The 17,089-nt window shown below is 45.0% G+C and overlaps 1 protein-coding gene across 1 annotated transcript; it reads left to right on the top strand.

Moving 5' to 3' along the window:
* The first annotated feature begins 332 nt into the window (after positions 1-332).
* CST7 (cystatin F) lies at positions 333-7,530 on the top strand. The gene is made up of 4 exons (XM_027742853.2): positions 333-1,854; positions 6,351-6,523; positions 6,780-6,896; positions 7,208-7,530. Exons 1-4 carry the CDS (start codon positions 1,545-1,547, stop codon positions 7,298-7,300), a joined length of 693 nt encoding a protein of 230 aa, XP_027598654.1. The 5' UTR covers positions 333-1,544; the 3' UTR covers positions 7,301-7,530.
* The last annotated feature ends 9,559 nt before the right edge of the window (positions 7,531-17,089 follow it).

Here is a 17,089-nt window from a genome sequence, read left to right as displayed (position 1 = left end):
AAAAGGCCACTGTGAACACACCAGGAAGCAAAAGGAGATGCAATGGAGGTCCCGCAGGACCTGAACCCCTTTCTGGTGCATCACATGGTAGGGATCTGGTGACGAGGGTCCCAACCACATCTTTCTTGCATGTTAGAGGACCAGACAATAGGCTTAAGAAGACACTCTTCCAGAATCTCTCCGTGAGGTAGAAACTGTAGAGCACAGTTCTTCAGGAGAAAGGGAGGCCTGAAAATACTTGATTGAGTCTCCACCTGTGTCGCAGTCATGGGACAGGCTACTATGTCAGCTCTAAAAAAAAAAAAAAAAAAAAAAAAAAAAAAGAGGAGGAGGAGACAAAACCCTCTCAATATTGTCCTTCTCATTCCTATCTCAGTGTTTTCCGCAGGGTTTGGAGTCTGATTCAGCAGACTGTGCAAGAAGGGCTGACGATAAATATGACACACCATGTTTTCCCCTTTCTTTCCTGGTGGGACATTTCAATAGAGTGTTTACTAATCCCTTCCTACAAGGAAACTCTAAGATTATTTTCCTCAAGCCTCTTATACACCATGCACATTGCCCTGCATTAGGACCTTACTTGAGGCAGCCTTTGGTCAAAAAAGAGCAGGATTCATTGTCGGGGCAAGTGAAAGGCAACCATCACCTTCCTGTTCACCTGTGATAGGAGGAATAGAAACATTACTCACAGCATTCCGGTATTCTCAAATAATCTTAGAGAAGTCATAGAGAATTAGATAATAGATGTATCTCAAGCAAACAAGATTGGACTTTGTTTCTGCTGCTTTTAAGTATCACCTGAAGCAAACGCACACACACAGACTGAGGTCCACCCCTCTAAGCCCTTCAGTGAGACAATAGTTCATCTCCTGGTCTCCTGAATCTGTCAGATGGTTATTTCAGATGGACCACAAATCTGGCAGCTAAGCCTTTTCCCCAGTTTTTCAAGCTTCTCAGCATGGGCCAACACTGCCTAGAGAGCAACTCTCTGGAAATCAAATACTGACACTGGGGAATCCAACCCTAGAACTGAAAAGCTCTGCAAGGCAGAGAGACAAAATACCCCTCTCCTCATGTTTCCCTTGGTTTCTGGAGAGCACCTAGAGAAAACCTCCTCATCTCTGAACCTAACACAGCCCTTTCCTACTGTCATAACGCCTTCTGTAAATGTAGGGTACGATGTTCTCCTCTACCATCAAAACCAAAATCTTCTTCCTGCCAGCTTTGCTCCACTCAGTCCTCTTGGGTAGATAGCCCTAAAACTTTTGTGTGTCTTTCACCCAAACCCCACATCTCCACATCAGGAGAAGTAAGACACTGGACTCATCATCTCTGTCAGGCTTCTCCACATGCACATGCACATATACAAGCCAAGACCTACATCCACAGGGCTCACTGCCCATTTCTTAGGGATTAAGTTTCCCCCTCAAAGCACATGACTCTTACACTCCTCACCCCCACACCATTTCCTAGTATTAGGTCACACATATCTGCCTATGCTTCTGCAAAACCCCTGAGGATCACAAAGCAAAAGTCCCTGTCTAATGCAAGGCTGGTGCTGCTATCACCAAGCCAGAGCTTTGTGGCTGGGCTTCGATGTATGTGGTCATCAGCAGGAGGCAGATGATCTACGTCAGAGCTGTGATGACTCAGGGGGTTTTAGGGTGATTTTTTTCTTTCCCCCACAGCCAATAAGAGCATTCACAGAGGCATATCTTCTCCAGCAGGAAGTAGGGCAGTCACTCCCCTGTCTGCCAGGCTCCTATGAAGTGGTGGAGATGGCAGCGAACTTCATCTACAGTTGTATTGTACTTTGCTGCTTAACAATCTGGAGCTTCAACAGGACTTCATGTGGTAAGAGTAAAAAATAATTGCTTTTGTCCTTGTGTTTTAGGTTCTGTGAGTGCTGCTACCTAATGCACTGGTCAATAACAGCCCTTCTCCAACTGCTGCCCATGCTGGCTCAGCACTGCAGGGTTGAGACTGCAGCTGAAAATCCAACTGCTTAAAAGACTTTCCTTGTAGTTAAGCATGCTATCTCCATGGATATCATTTAGGGATTTTAAAGTCAACGGTTTTAACTCTGTGTGACCTTAAATACTAAATCTAAAGATTGTGGGTAACAACTTGATTGCTAGGTACAGATGGGCACTTGAGTGCCGATTAGCTGACTTTAATGAAGCATTATTCTGTATCATTTCTTTCTTTGCTGAGCAAGGAAACTTAATTGCAGCTGCCCTTAAATCTTTAAAATGGGAGCTGCAGGCAGGAGTGTTTTTCTCTGAAGGTTTTAGTTCTACTTCAGTTTCACTTTCCCTCCCATATACTGAAAATACTGATGCACTCGGGGATGGTATTTGGTTAGCCAGTAGATTTTTGTTTCTGCTGTGGTTTCCCTTAGGTGTTGCAGAGGCATGCAGGGACTCTGCTGCATCTTAAGTGTAAAGATAAGGCCTAGCCTTGCTTCTAGTAATGAGGAAGAGGTTTTGAAAGCACCTTATGGAAAAAAAAAATCAACCTGTTTCAATCTGCCTATTTGTTTCACTGCGGGCTGGGAGGGAGCATCTACAGGATTGCTCTCTCATACTGCAGAAACGAGGTCCTGAAAGTATTACTTAAGGAAGAAAGCACAAAAGAGGTCCTCTTAATACAACATTCAGCTCATCTCTGCAAGAACAGTCCTCACTTCCTTGTTAAGTTTGAGCAAGAAAAGAATCTAACCCTACCATTATCCAAGAGGAGGAGCAGGAAGAGGGCTGGCTTCTCTCTCTTTCTCTCTCTCTTCACATTTATAAATCCAGAAGCAATGATGGGGTCTGAAATATGTATGCTCTGGCCCTAAGCATCTCCTGGTAGACCCACAAGAGTTTTCTGCCCAAGTCATGAGATCACATCCTCTGGGCCTCTAAGTATTGTAGGTGCCTGGGCAGGTCATGCAGTGTCTCTGCTCCTGCCCAGGACTCGATTACAATTGTTTCAGCAATGCTGGTATGCCTAGAGCCCTGCACTGCTATCTGACCCTCTGAGCCATTCTGCCTTGTGCCTGGAGCTGGGCCATCACCTTACACAAATTCAACTTTTTAAGGTAATGGCACTCAAGGGCCAAGCTAGGGAAGAAACAGACAGAAAAGGTTGCAGAGAGTACAGGTGCCTCACATCAGAGAGTTTCTGAGTTTTGGAAATATAGTACTGCAAACTATTTCAAACAGTAAAAGTGATTTCAGTCCAGTGTGTGTGCCATGCAGTGACCATCCTGAATGAGAAGCAAAGCACATAAAGAAAACTGAATCCTAACCTTAAGGAATCTGAGTCATCGAAGGAAAATAGGAGGGTAAAGATCTCCAGGTGATGCATTTCAGACATGTAGCCACATGTGACACTGATCAATCTACCAGGCACTGGAGTCAGGAACAAGGTCACTTTGGACTCTGACTTTTGGTTTGAGTAACACATGTGATAGTTTTCTTCCTATAAAGTGTAATTTCAGCCAGTCTCACTCACCCTAGCACCCCATGCCTGTAAAAGACATCACCATGACTCAAGAGGTGTTGAGGGCTCTCAAAAGCCACAAAAGGACCTTGTGTTAAGACTGAAAAAGCCTGTGATTTCTTCTACAAAGAAGAGTATCTGATGTTAACACCCCCATCACTGCCACACCTGACCTTCCAACAGGTGTGAAAGCATAGATTCAAGCAAGGTCCTGGTGAGCAGCAAGAAGAACCCAGGGCAGTGACCTGCTTTTAGCTTGGCAGACTATTTCAGTTGCTAGGTGAGCTCAGGATAAAACTGATTCCTATAAGCTGTTGGGTTGGTATTGATGGCACAGGAAAAAGCATGGCATTCCTGAGGGAAAGGACAGCTGGCCTTATGGACAAACCAAAGCCTGGCTCTACCTCAAACTTCCTTTCTGACTTGAGGCAGGTCCTGCATGACCCTCTTGAATCACCTGTGGATCCTAGTGCCTTAACCCCCTTTGACAACTGGGTAAGATGTGCTTACTTAAGAAATACCTTCAGTCCAAGGCTCCATGGTCATGAGCTTCTGTGACTCTTGAATCCCATCCTTGCTACAGTGGGAAAATACCATCCCATAGAGAATAATCTTGGGACCCACCGGTGGATTCTGGATTATTAGGTGAAAAACCACCACCAGATTGCCCAGCAATGGCTGCACACCCAGTCCCAACATAGATCAGAGACATGGGATAGGAAAGTTCATCACCTCCACACCAAACACAAAGCCACGTGGAGAACATCTGCTCCTTTCAAACACATGGTCTCTCAGCTCCCATCTGCAAGAAAACATGGAAGTCATTAAGGTAGCTGTGGTATCAACCAGGAAGAGATATGAATTTGGACATCCTTGGGTTGAGGAGGGATGTAGAACTGAGTCTTTTCAGGTCAAGATGTAAATCCTTGAACAGTGTTGCAAGTAGGTGCAGCAATTAACACCTGTGGAGGAAGATGTGACAGTGTAACTAGGACATATATAAGCAACCTGTAAGATAAATTTTTGCAAATTTCTATGCTGATGATGACATGTAATGCTGGTTTGGTTTGTTTTTTTTTTTTTAAATAATCTATTTTTTAAATAGATCACCAAGTTGACCCTGTCTTCTACTTAGGTTTCTCAGTGCAAATTGGCTTAGAGTCTATGCTCTGTGTAACTGGCTGTGAGTGAGTAATCTATTTGTGAAAAACCACTAGAGGTGATAAAAAGCTTGACTTTCACAACAGATTCAGTACAAGTTCTGTGTGCACAGGCTCACTGCCTGCACAAACACAGCATGAACTTGAGCATCATCTCCTGCACTGGCAGGTCTTAGCATTAGCAGCGGCTCACGGTGCCTTGTGCAGGCTGAGGATTTTTTACTCTTCTTTGATTTCAGAAGTGGGAAAATGGAAAATGGAGAGGAAGCCAAATGTAAAAGGGGATGAAATAATGATATCAACTGTAAGCTTCCAGCTTCTTTTCAATTATTGAAAAATAAGCAGGGCATGGGGAAATAGCTACACAACCAAGTAAAAATATACAGTAAATGATTCTATGAAGTGCTCTAATGTGAAAGGCAATGGGTTAACCTTCACACCCCCCAACTTCCATTTCTTCCACAACTTGTTTCTCCACTTCATGACCTTGATAATCATAGAATGGTTTGGGTTGGAAGGGACCTTAAAGATAATCTATTCCAAACACCCTGTCATGGGCAGGAACACCCTCCACTAGACCAGGTTGCTCAAAGTCCCATCCAGCCTAGCCTTGAACACTTCCAGGGATGGGGTATCCACAACTTCTCTGGGCAACATGTTCCAATGTCTTATCACCCTTTCAGTGAAGAATTTCTTCCTAATATCTAATCTAAACCTGCCCTCTGCCAGTTTAAAGCCATTACCCCTTCTCCTGTCACTACATGCCATTGTCAGAAGTCCTTCTCCATGTCTCTTGTAGGCTCCCTTCAGGTACTGAAAGGCTGCAATAAGGTCACCTAAGAACCTTCTCCAGGCTGAACAATCCCAATTCTCTCAGCTTTTCCTCATAGGAAAGGTGCTCCATCCTCTAATCATCTTCATGGCCCTCTTCTGGACTTGCTCCAACATGTCTATGTCCTTCTTATGCTGGAGGCCCCAGAGCTTGATGAAGTATTCCATGTGGGATCTTGACATTGACAGAAGATGGTCCCTGACATTTGGGTCGGGGCAACAGCACTTCAATTCTCAAAGCAGCTCATTTTACAGTGAGGAACTAGTCCAAGTTCTGCCCCAGGCCCTTCCCTGCCCAGCTGGAGAAGAGGGACACTCTGTCTTTTGTCAGTATATACCATGAGGGCATCTTCCCCTCACCTTGATCACTATCTAAATGCTTCTAACATAAAAACCTCAAGATGCTATCAAAGGCTTAAGGGTGGTGTGGGTGAGAAAGAACTTATATCTGCAAGATAAGATATGCAAACTAAGAGCAGCAGGGCTCTCTAGCCAGTGTTTGATATGTTATCAAAACTATATTGTACTCAGAACAACCTGATCTATCTTTATAAGTAGATTCAAAGTCAGTCCTTCTATAAACTGGGAGTTGTACCAGAGACCTTTTAAATAAATATTAGTGATACTCTGGCTTCTTCTAAGTCAGTTTGAGCTCTGCTATCACTTCTGGCAGCAGCTTTTTATGTCACTTCATTCCACCGGATTCTTTCACCATTTCAAACATAAAAAGGAAAATTACTTTTAATGAATGTGAGCAGAGTCCTTCTGAAGCACAAAAAGCATTGGACAGGTAAGAACATTAAGAGGGCTAAAGGTCCCACCCTTTCAGGCACTTGATGTATTTTACAGTCATGTTTCGTGTTGTTTCAGATATACATGTACCACCACCTCATTCAACCATGAAACCTGGCTCCCCTATCCCAGCGAACATCAACAGCCCTGGTGTTCGCAAAGCAGCTCGCTTTGGGGTTTATAGATACAACAACGGTTCCAATGACCTCTTTCTGTTTAAGGATTCACGAATAAACAAAGCCATGGTACAGGTAAGAAGAGCACACTTCTGGAGGTCCTTCAACCCATTTTCTAATTGACCCTCCTATGGCACACCCAAGACATGGCAGCCCTGATCCTCCTCAGGACTGCTATGAATGCCTAAAGCTGTCCCTCTATCGCCCTGCTACACAGGAGGGCTCTGTGTAGGTGACACACAATTTTCAGATGTAGCACTTGATTCCTAGCCAAAATTTTGGCATCTCTTTCCCCTGCCCTTACTTTAAAGGAGGAAACTACTTTCTCTAGATTGTCAGAGGGCTGAAATACATGCTCCATGTGGAAATCAAACGCACTGTGTGTGAGAAGAGGGAGCACTCCAGCCTGGACAGCTGTCACTTCCAGAGGGAAAAAAACCTGCAACAGGTGTGTCCAATTCCTTTGGGGTATTCAATAACTGCTGGAGTGATTCTTGAGTTGAACTGGACACATCCACCTAACCCATATCCCTGGGTGAACGTGTGCAGAAATACAGTAGGTGCTAGAGGTTTTCTAGGTGGGGGAAATCCTTACACAGGCTTTCCTGCTAGACATGATTACTTAGCAAACAGTACTCTTCCTGGGATAAAGTGGGCAGACAAAAAGATGCTCTCCTCTCCTGCCCCATCATGGCCCACAATGCTGAGACCAACCCGCAGACACCTGAACTTTCTCACCAATTTTCTATTTATTTGCAGACGCTGAGATGCTATTTTGAGGTCTGGATAACACCTTGGTTACAGAAAGTACATGTCCCTGTTGTCCACTGTCACCAACAGCTTTCCCCATGAGACCCTGACTTACAGGGGATCTACCACCATGTGTTTTTCCTTACCTGGACTGTTGACATCAATACTAAAGTGGAGAATGTACAGAACCACCATAGAGCTTTTCTCTCAAAGTGCATGGTTGTTTTTTCCTTGAGAAAGATACTCAAAAGTGACAAAGACCTGCCTTGACTGAATGTATTGCTATCCAGTTGTGTATCTCTTTTTCCAAAACTAAAGTGTACATGAACACATGTTGTCATTGATTCAGTAATGACCCATCCACACTCTGGCTGCATTTTCAAGCACACCCAGGAAGTCGTTACACTTGCTTTATTCTGTGATAACCTTCACAAAGCCATGATGGAAGCAAGTCTAAACCACAGCACGTGTGACTACAACACCGAGGAAAGCTTTACAACAGTGGGATAGTTTGCCTGGGGATACACACACGCACAAGTTTTAAGAGTCTCCAGTGCTAGGGAAAAGGTTAGACATATCTATCAGGAATGCAAGAGGTAGACAGAAGTTCTTTTTTCAAGACAGAAGTACGGATAAGGATGTCTTGAAACATAGACAGCCCAGAAATGACACAGTCTAACTACTGCTTCTACTTTAATCAAAAGCTAATCTACACTATGAAAGGGCATCACTGCAAATGCCAAGATGAATAAACTTAATCGTATTCCCAAAGCATAATTCTGCTGAGGTTAAACAAAATAGTTTCATGTAGGTTAATACATGATATTTAATCTCTGGCAGACCACAGATTATATTCAGGTTCAGGAGAATGATGGTTTTCTCTACGTGGGCACCTACCATTCCTTCAGCTTTCACTCTTCATCCATGGGCTGATTATTGCTTACACTGGACTAAGGTCCTTATTAGCAAGGATTCGGGTAGCTGGTCCCTTAAAACAGCAATAAAGTCTGACCCCATGTTCAGTCATTCATAGACCAGCACTTCTAAATGTAAAGAGCCCTGACCTAAGCCACAAAGAGCATGTTTTTTTCCCCACAAACACTCCTCTTCTGAGAGTTGTTGCCTTTCTACAGCAATATTGCAACTCCTATTAGCAGTAACAATTTCAGCCTTTATAACAACCATTCAGTCAAGAAAGGCCAGTGAAGAGCTCTGGGCCAAGGGCTGGGGATCTTAAGATGGATCTATTAACAGCATAGCTGAGGTCTCTGCTCCAGGTAATCCCAAAGCAAATCTTTGCAAGCTGGGCAAGTCTCAAGTCCTGCTTCAGAAACATCATTTATGATGAGCAGGTGACCCACCAGCAGGTCAAATTCAGCATCCAGTGCTGGAGAGGCAGCTGTGTTGCATCTTGTCTTTGGGAATAGCAGTCTCTTGTCTGGAAAAAAAAGCAGTGTTCAAAAGAAAGCTCCCGAAGAGTCATGAAAGGATGTAATTTGGTGCTACATTCACCCAACACACAAGCCACCACTGACAGTCTGGTGCCAAAGACAAGGAGAAAGAAAGTCAACTATAGTGGCTTGAGTTGTTCAGGAAGCAGGAAAGTCAAGCCACAGCTAAGTTTGTAGGAAGGCAAGAAGCCAAGACTGCTCTTCGAATCTCAAAGGGGTTAGTGTCTTGGTTTAAAGACAAATACTGGGAGGAGAACTCCAATAAAATGAATTCCCTCCCCTTTTTATTAGCCCCCCCTCCCAATATAGAGAGACAAAAAAATGCAAGGAGGTTTTAAGTGAAAAAATAACAGTTTACTAAAAAGCAAAGATAGCAGCACCACAAAGATACAAAGGAAATGGCTTACCCACAAAAAAAGTTTACCGCATCACGCGGTCCCCCAGGAACAAAGGGGAAAGAGAATGGTGGAGGGTCCTCCCTGCCAACCACCCTGTCCACCCAACCAAACAAAAGAAAACCATAGAAGAACAGGGGCAAAAGCAAAAAAACCAGAACTACGCTGCTCACAGGAGCCACACCACCAAACTGGCCACTCCATCCGATTTAGTTAACTAAACTAAAACTGCAGTGGTGGTACCAGTTCAGAGTCTCCTTGTTCTCTGCCACATGTTACCCCTGATGCAGTGCCTTGGCCCACTTGGCTTGACTGGGCTGTGTAGTGGCAGCAGGGGCTCCGGCACAGGCAGCGATTCCACATGGCAAGTGAACAGCAGCAGTTCCATGTGGCACTCTGGCAGTGGCAGGCCCGGGTGGCACTCTGGCAGCGCTGGTGAGACTGTGGCAGCGTGGCAGCTGGGGCAAGGGTGACCTCTGGGCTGCTTTGATTCCAGCACAACACAGCGAGTCAGTGGCTCCCAGCTTTGCTGCTGTCCCAGCAAGGCAGGGCTCTGGCCACGGCTGAGACCCTGGATCAACTCTTTCCCCGCAGCAAAACATCCCCCCTCCTCAAACACGGCATACCCTCTTCAGATGAGGTAATGGTATGAATATTCACCATAACAGTTAGGAATGGTCTCAATCCCTTTCTCCCTTCAGCTGAGTGTTTCACACAATGCCAAGGGCTTCCAACCAGGCTGTTGGCCCTACACAGTCTAGCCCAGAATGGTTCTTCCTTCAGCTAGCAGGACAGTAATGGATGTCATACACCTTTCACATGCCACAGTGGGGGTGAAAAGGCAGCACACTGTTGGCTCAGGTCTGTGCAGAGACACATGCAGACAGTAAGCATACCACAGAACAGTGTCCCATGTGTGGCTCTTCAAGTCCCTGACACAAGCAGCTTTGTCGCAGTCTCCTCACCAAGCCAATTCTCTATTTGTCAGAGCAACAAAAGTTAAAGCCAAGTGAACTTTACAGAATCACAGAATATGCCAAGTTGGAAGGGACCCACAAGGATCACTGAGTCCAAATCCTGGCCCTGCACAGAACCATGCCCAAGACTCACACCATGTGCCTGAGAGTATTGTCAAAATTCTTCTTGAACTCTGTCAGGCTCGGTGCTGCGACCACTTCCCTGGGGAGCCTGTTCCAGCACTCAACCACCCTCTGGGTGAAGAATCTTTGTCTAATATCTCACTAAACCTCCCCTGACACAACTTCAGGCCATTCCCTTGGGTCCTGTCACTGGTCACCACAGAGAAGAGATCACTGTCTGACCATCCTCTTCCTCTCAGGAGGAAGTTGTAACTGCAATGAGGTCTCCCCTCAGTCTCTTCTTCTCCAGGCTGAAGAGACAGAGTGACCTCAGCCGCTCCTCATACAGCCCTCTCAAGGCCCTTCACCATCTTCACTGCCCTCCTTTGGACACTCTCTAATACCTTAATAACGTTCTCTAATAACTTAGCATCATGCAGGCTGATAAACCCAACATGATCTTGTTGCTCTGTCCAGGAAAATGCAGCAAGACAGTTTGGACCTCTCTATCCAAACAGACAAGCACCTTCTGAGAAAGACAGGTCAGCCTTATGTTTAAAGCTGCATCATCTCCCCAGGTAGATAACAGAACTTTCATGAGCACCAAAGAAATAAGCAGAGCTAAAGTCAACTAAGCTCTTTGTACCACTCCAGAGCACTTCGCTGAGGAAGGATTTGGGAAATTAAAGAAGAGGACACTGCTAGCACTGACCTAAAGAACTGAAGCTAAATACCATTTAATCCCAATGACATGCAGCAGTCAAATAGCCAATGTCTCTGCCCTCTGCATCTTTGCTAGAATTTACACCAAGGTTAACTCTTCATCAATTCACTCCAAGGAGTTCACATCCTTGCAGAGCTTGCCAAGGCTCTGATATCTATTCCAGGTTACAACGGCGATTAAATAAAAATATTTCTAGTAAATATTTAGGGCATAAGGTGAAAAGGAAAACTTGTTCTTGCTAGCCCTGGATGTTAGAGAAAAAAAGAACATCCCAGCAGTGACCTTAAGAGCTTGTGAACAACCAAAGCTGGTGCTTCTGAAGTATGGGTTCATGCAGGACTGGTACAAACAAGCTGAAGGAGTGGTTTACTTCAGCCTCAGATTTCTCTCCAGTATGCTGGAAGCAATGGGCTCAATGCATGACACAGTTTCCTGGCTCATCTACTTAAGAGGAAACTTAGCTGCATGTGAGGACAAGATCTCAAACAGTCTGCAACATGGAAGGACTGAGGAGACCTCCATGAAAACAGTGCTACTCAAACCAAGCTAGCCTGAGTTTCACCAGAGTTTCACAGTGCCCAGTGATCCTCAAAGGGAGATCTGCATTTGCTCAAAAGCTTTGCTATGCAAATACTTCCTCTGATACTCTCATTTTTGAAACTGTACAGGAAAAACTGCCTGCCACCAGTCTGCTTACTGACAGACTTTCACTTTGCATTCTCTTCACATCAATAGCTCTACATTAAGGACTTGGAAGTCCTGCCTATACCAGGTGTACCCAATTTCACAGCCTCACTGACTTTCAGAACTCACAGCTAGGGGAGTCACACATGCAGTGCACAGAACCAAGACAAGGTTTAATCGGCAGCAGCTAGATAAGGAGACATGACTGCTGCTGGCTACGAGGAAAAAGCCTTGTATATAGCTAACTACAATCACTTACTGCAAAATTTTTCAGTCCACACCTCAAACAAATTAGCAGAAATTAGCTGCCTTATGTGCTTTTTGCAGCTAGATAAGAAGGCCCAGGTGTCAGCATCATCAGATCTCTGTTGTGATCACTGAACAGACAGACCTAGAGGTCATCATCTCACCTCCAAAGGTCACTGACACAAAGCAGACACAGATTTAAAGGAATCAGACTTATGCCAAGGCTTTGCAATCACTTTCATCAGCTGTTTACACTGAGAAACCAACTTTTGCATAAAAGTGTCAGAGGGATACGTGAGTTATCTTCCAGCAGCTCTACTAAAGGAGAAGTTTGCTACAGAAAAGAGACAGGGCAGTTAGCTGTGGAGTAACATTTTAAATAGCTTCAGCAAAATCTTCCTGATACTTGTGCCCTGCAGGAACATCTGTTCCACCAACAAGGCAAAACAAAACACATCTTTAGAATGCACAGCCACGGAGTACTCCAGCTTAGTTCCTTGCCTTACGTTGTTTCACTGCAAGGCTTTACACTAAAGCAAAAATTTCTCCAAGTCCTTCAGGAGACAGAGCAATATTCTTTCATATGCCATAGTATGTCCCAAAAGAAGCTTGGATAAGACACAGGAAGCAGCCTCAGGTTCCTCTGGGAGTTATGCAGACAGGGTTTCCTCCCTTTTTAGGGAACTGCAGCCCCTTTCTTCTGCCACCAAAAACCAATCTCGCTCTGGCAAGATCTTTGGATACCTCTCACTGCTTCCAGTAAGGCCATGTTTTCACACTAGAAAACAGTCTCAGAGCTGCAAAGGTGTCATGTTCCTGCACTGATATCATCAAGAAGACTGGCTGTTTTTTTTCAAGCCTGACTTGTTCCAGCTTTCTCCTTGCACAAGGCAGGTATGTACACGTGCATCTGAAACCAACATGCCATTGACTGATGCCTCTGTGGAAGTGGAACGAGCCTGTAAAACTAGTCTCCATGGAAGCATCAAGAGGAGATTATGTCTGTTTATTCCACAGGCATTTTAGTGTTGCTCTTTTACTCTGGGAGAATTGTATTTGAGGAACTGTTAAGGATTAGAAAACCCCGAGTTTCTAGAAAAATATTGTCCTTAAGAACACCTTATGCCGAATAATGAGAGATCTGTGTGTCAGTCAATCTGTTTCATCTGGGTTTTACAACAGATCACCCCATTTCTGCATTATCAGGATCCAGCACAGCAGCAGGAATGGGAGCCAACACCATCTGCTCTCAGGAAAGGCACCTCCTTTCAGCCTCAGCAGACTTCAGGTCTCCTTGGACTGGAGGTATGCAGACCCTGCATTCAGATACTTGTCATAATATCCTTAAACTGCACAATGATACCTCTCCTTGGTTCTGCAGTTCCACTCTGGTCCCCCACCAACATTGTAGTCACCACAACAGTAACTGGCCTCCTTTCCATTTTAGTGGCCATGGAAGTATCAGCCATCTTGGGCCAGGCATCTCTCTCACCAGAAAGCATCAAGCATGCTGGCTTTCTCCTAGACCTTGGTGCTTCACATACCACCATCCCACTCCACTTCAGGTTGACCTCTGACTTGCAGGGCCAAACACAGTTTATTTATGTAGACAAAGCTTCAGATAAAACTAAGTGTTAAGATGTTAAGGTTCTTACAACAAATTAAATGCCAGTGGCCTGGTTAAGTAGCCTGTCACTGTGCAAAGTTTTTTGCTTAGAACTGTGCCACCTACCAGAGTTTATATTTGGGGTTTTACAGACTTCAGCAGTCTTTATGTTTTTTTAAGGGTACTACTGACTGACTGGACTTGTACCCAATCAACTCCCTCTATTTGTACAGGCTCAACAATCAGGCTTTTTTCATTCTGAGAAATTTAACTGAAAACCGCACTTTGTCCAAACGCTTAACCTTTAGACAAACTCATTTAGACTGACAAGTTATTCAGCTGCTTTCCCATGTAGCATAGACAAGAACGATGGAAAATTTCTATTGCCCGAGGTGGATGAAAGACAGGTAGCGCAAGATATCAGAAACTACAAATTTCATGGGCACAAATTCTTGCTTGCCTCTGACCCCTACTCCCAGAATTCACATCCTGCTCTCAGTGCAAAGGGGTGTCTGCCTGCAGTTATTTCGAATGCAGCTGTGGTTAGAGCTGCATTTCACAGCTGAAGAGGTCTGGCCAGCAACAAACCTGCACCACCAGCCACAATGGAAAAGTAGTGACTGAGCTCCCATGAGACATCAGGGACAACAAAGAACCCAAGTACCCAAGGCATTAGCTCAGCTTCTTCCCTGCCACAGCACTAGCTTTCACCACTGACTTGCCAGATTTTACATGCAAATTGATCCCTCTCGGAAGACTCTTGTGCAGACGGCTCCAATATGTTCGTGGTGCCCAGCCTTCTCTCCTGACTGTGGCACCTGGCAGAACAACCCTCCCTGCTATCACAGGATTAAAAGAAGAGCTCAGAAGGTAATAGCCCCAGTGAATAAGGGCATTAACTATGTTCAGGTTAGGGGAAGTTGCTTCTGGGCTTCAGTTCTGCCATAAACATTTCTAGTCTTCTTGCACCTGCCCCTGAGATACATCTGGCCAGAGTTTGACAGCTTGGACTAGAGCACTCAAAAGTCACACCAGACAAAGCCACACTCTGTTAAATACCACTCATATTTGGCATTTTCTTTTCCCCTTCCCCAAGAAAAGCAAGTTATTTGATGATCTCTGGGTCAGCTGTACTTGTTCCAAAGCTCAAACAGAACTAAAAAAGACAAGACCACAGTGTACTAAGTTATCTCCAACAATGGCCAGGAAGGAGCGAAGGGTTAGAGGAGTAGAAAAAGAATCCGAACTAAAAAACTCCCAAGAGACAAGTTTTCATATGACTTACCCTCTTGAGCATCCACAGCACTACAACTTATTTGCTTTCCCACTTCATAACTTTGGGGAAACTGTCTTAAAAGGGAATTAGTCACACAAAAGCCATCACATTTGGCATGTCAAAACAGTGGAGGTCTACTTCACTGCAAAAGTCAGGAAAAGTTTCTCAGAAAATCTCCAGTTGGATACTTTGGCAAATGAATCACTAGAGATAACTATGTCTCAAGAGGCAAAGCCGTGCTTGCCCCTCGGGTACCAAAGCATCAGCATAAAAGAATCACCACAGCAGACTTGCTTTTTCAACCCCAATTTAAGATCCCATCAAGTTCAACTTTTACATCCGTCCAGAACAGGACAAATAGTTCCAAGGGCTGGCAGAGCAGTGTTAATCAGCTGATGCTGAAACAGCCTGCCCTGGGCTGGGCTTTCCCAAAAAGAGACATTGCAAGCATGTCCCATTCTCAGCCCTTCTTCAGAGTTCTCACAGCAGTAAGTCTGCCCACGCCTGAAGCAGTCACACCTCTCCAGCCTTTCAAAGTTACCACAGTATCACTCCATCTCTGTCCACAAACTATTAAGATAGGGTTCAGCTGCACCAAAGGTCAGAGCCTGCAGCAACTCATCTATTAAGCTTCTTTGGCATCTTACTGAACACCCTCCCAAATTGAGTAACCACCATACTAAGCAATAGGGTTTGCAGCTCCTGGCCTGTACAGGAAGAAGTCAGCCTGATCCAGCAACCATCATCCATAAACATTTCTACTTGCCACAGGACTGCTGCAGCCTGGAATTAACACAGAACAAGGTGACAGAAGCACTGACAAGAAAGAATAATTTTCATTCGCATAGGCCTCCATTAATAGAGAGAAGCAAAGAAGGCCAGTGAAAGTGGATGACATTTTTATCATCTTCCCCGTCTATGGTGCTTTGCATTACATATACAGCAAGACTTAATTATTTCCTTTTCAAAGATGAGGAAATTGAGCAATAACGTACGTTTATATTTGACTGTCACCCAGTGGCAGAAAAGGAGAGAGCAGCAAAAGCTTCAGTTCCAAAGTACAAATCAATGCACTAAATCACAAAGCTGCTGAACCCTTTAGCTCTCCAAGATGCAAAAACCTCTTATTTAAAATCATAGTATGCATGGTGTTGGAAGGGACCTAAGAGATCATCAGGGACATCTTCCATTAGAACAGGTTGCTCAAAGCCCCATCCAACCTGGCCTTGAACCCGTTCCAGGGTTCAAGACAACTTCTCTGGGCAACATGTTCCAGTCTCTCTGTGCTCCATGATCCTGCCAGGCACAGAGGTGAGACTGACTGGCCTGTAGTGCCCTAGGTCTTAATTTTTTCCCCTTTTTTTTTTAAATGGGGGTTATTTTCTCCCTTTTCTAGATGATGGGAACTTAACCAGACTGCCACAGCTTCTCAAATATGATAGTGACTTAGCCACTTCATCCAGCAGCTCCCTCAGAACCCATGGATGCATTTCAACAGGTCCTGTGCACCTTCATGTTCCTTAGATGGTCTTGAACCTGATCTTCTCCTACAGTGGACTGGTTCATTCTCCTAGTCCCTGCCTTTTCAGGCAGTGTGGCTGGAGCACTTGTTGGTGAAGACAGAAGCAAAAAAGTTGTTGAGTATCTCAGCCTTTGCCATGTCCCAGTAAACAGGTTGTCCCTTTCATTCTAGTGAGGGCTCACATTATTCCTAGTCTTTCTTTTATCGTCAACATACACATGGAAGTTTTTCTCGTTGCCCTTCATGTTGTTGGCCAGGTTTAATTCTCTCAGGCTTTCCTAACCTGATTCCGGCTATTCACACAATCTCTGTATTCCTCCCAGGCTTCCTGCCACTGCTTCCACCCTCTGTAGGCTTCCACTTTGTGTTTGAGTTTGTCCAGGAGCTCCTTGTTCATTCACACAGGCCTCCCGGCACTTCTGCCCAACTTTCTCTCTGTTGGGATGCATCACTCCTGAGCTTGGAGGAGGTGACCCTTGAATATCAACCAGCTTTCTTGGGCCCTTCTTCCCTCCAGGGCTTTATCCCATTACACTCTACCAACCAGACCCCTGAAGGGGCCAAAGTCTGCCCTCCTGAAGGCCAGGGCAGCAGCAATGTGCTATGTGCCCTCCTCACTGCCCTAAGGACCTTGAACTCCCAACACTTCATGGTCCCTGCAGCCAAGGCTCCCTTTGAGCTTCACATTCCTCACCAGCCCCTCCTTGTTGGTGAGCAAAAGGTCCAGCATAGCACTTCTCCTCCTTGGCTCCTCTATCACTTGGAGAAGGAAGTTACTGTCAATGCATTCCAGGAACCTCCTGGATTGCTTTTGCCCTGCTGTGTTGTCCCTCCAACAGATGTCAGGGTTATTGAAATCCCCCACGAGGACCAGGAACTGTGAACGTGTGGCCCCTCCTGTCTATAGG

The sequence above is a fragment of the Pipra filicauda genome, unplaced genomic scaffold (assembly GCF_003945595.2).
Source record: "Pipra filicauda isolate LSUMZ 115617 unplaced genomic scaffold, ASM394559v2 scaffold419_size605101_pilon, whole genome shotgun sequence".
Taxonomy (NCBI): Eukaryota; Metazoa; Chordata; class Aves; order Passeriformes; family Pipridae; genus Pipra; species Pipra filicauda.
Note: the sequence above shows the minus strand (reverse complement) of the source record. Positions and strands in the feature narration are given on the sequence as shown.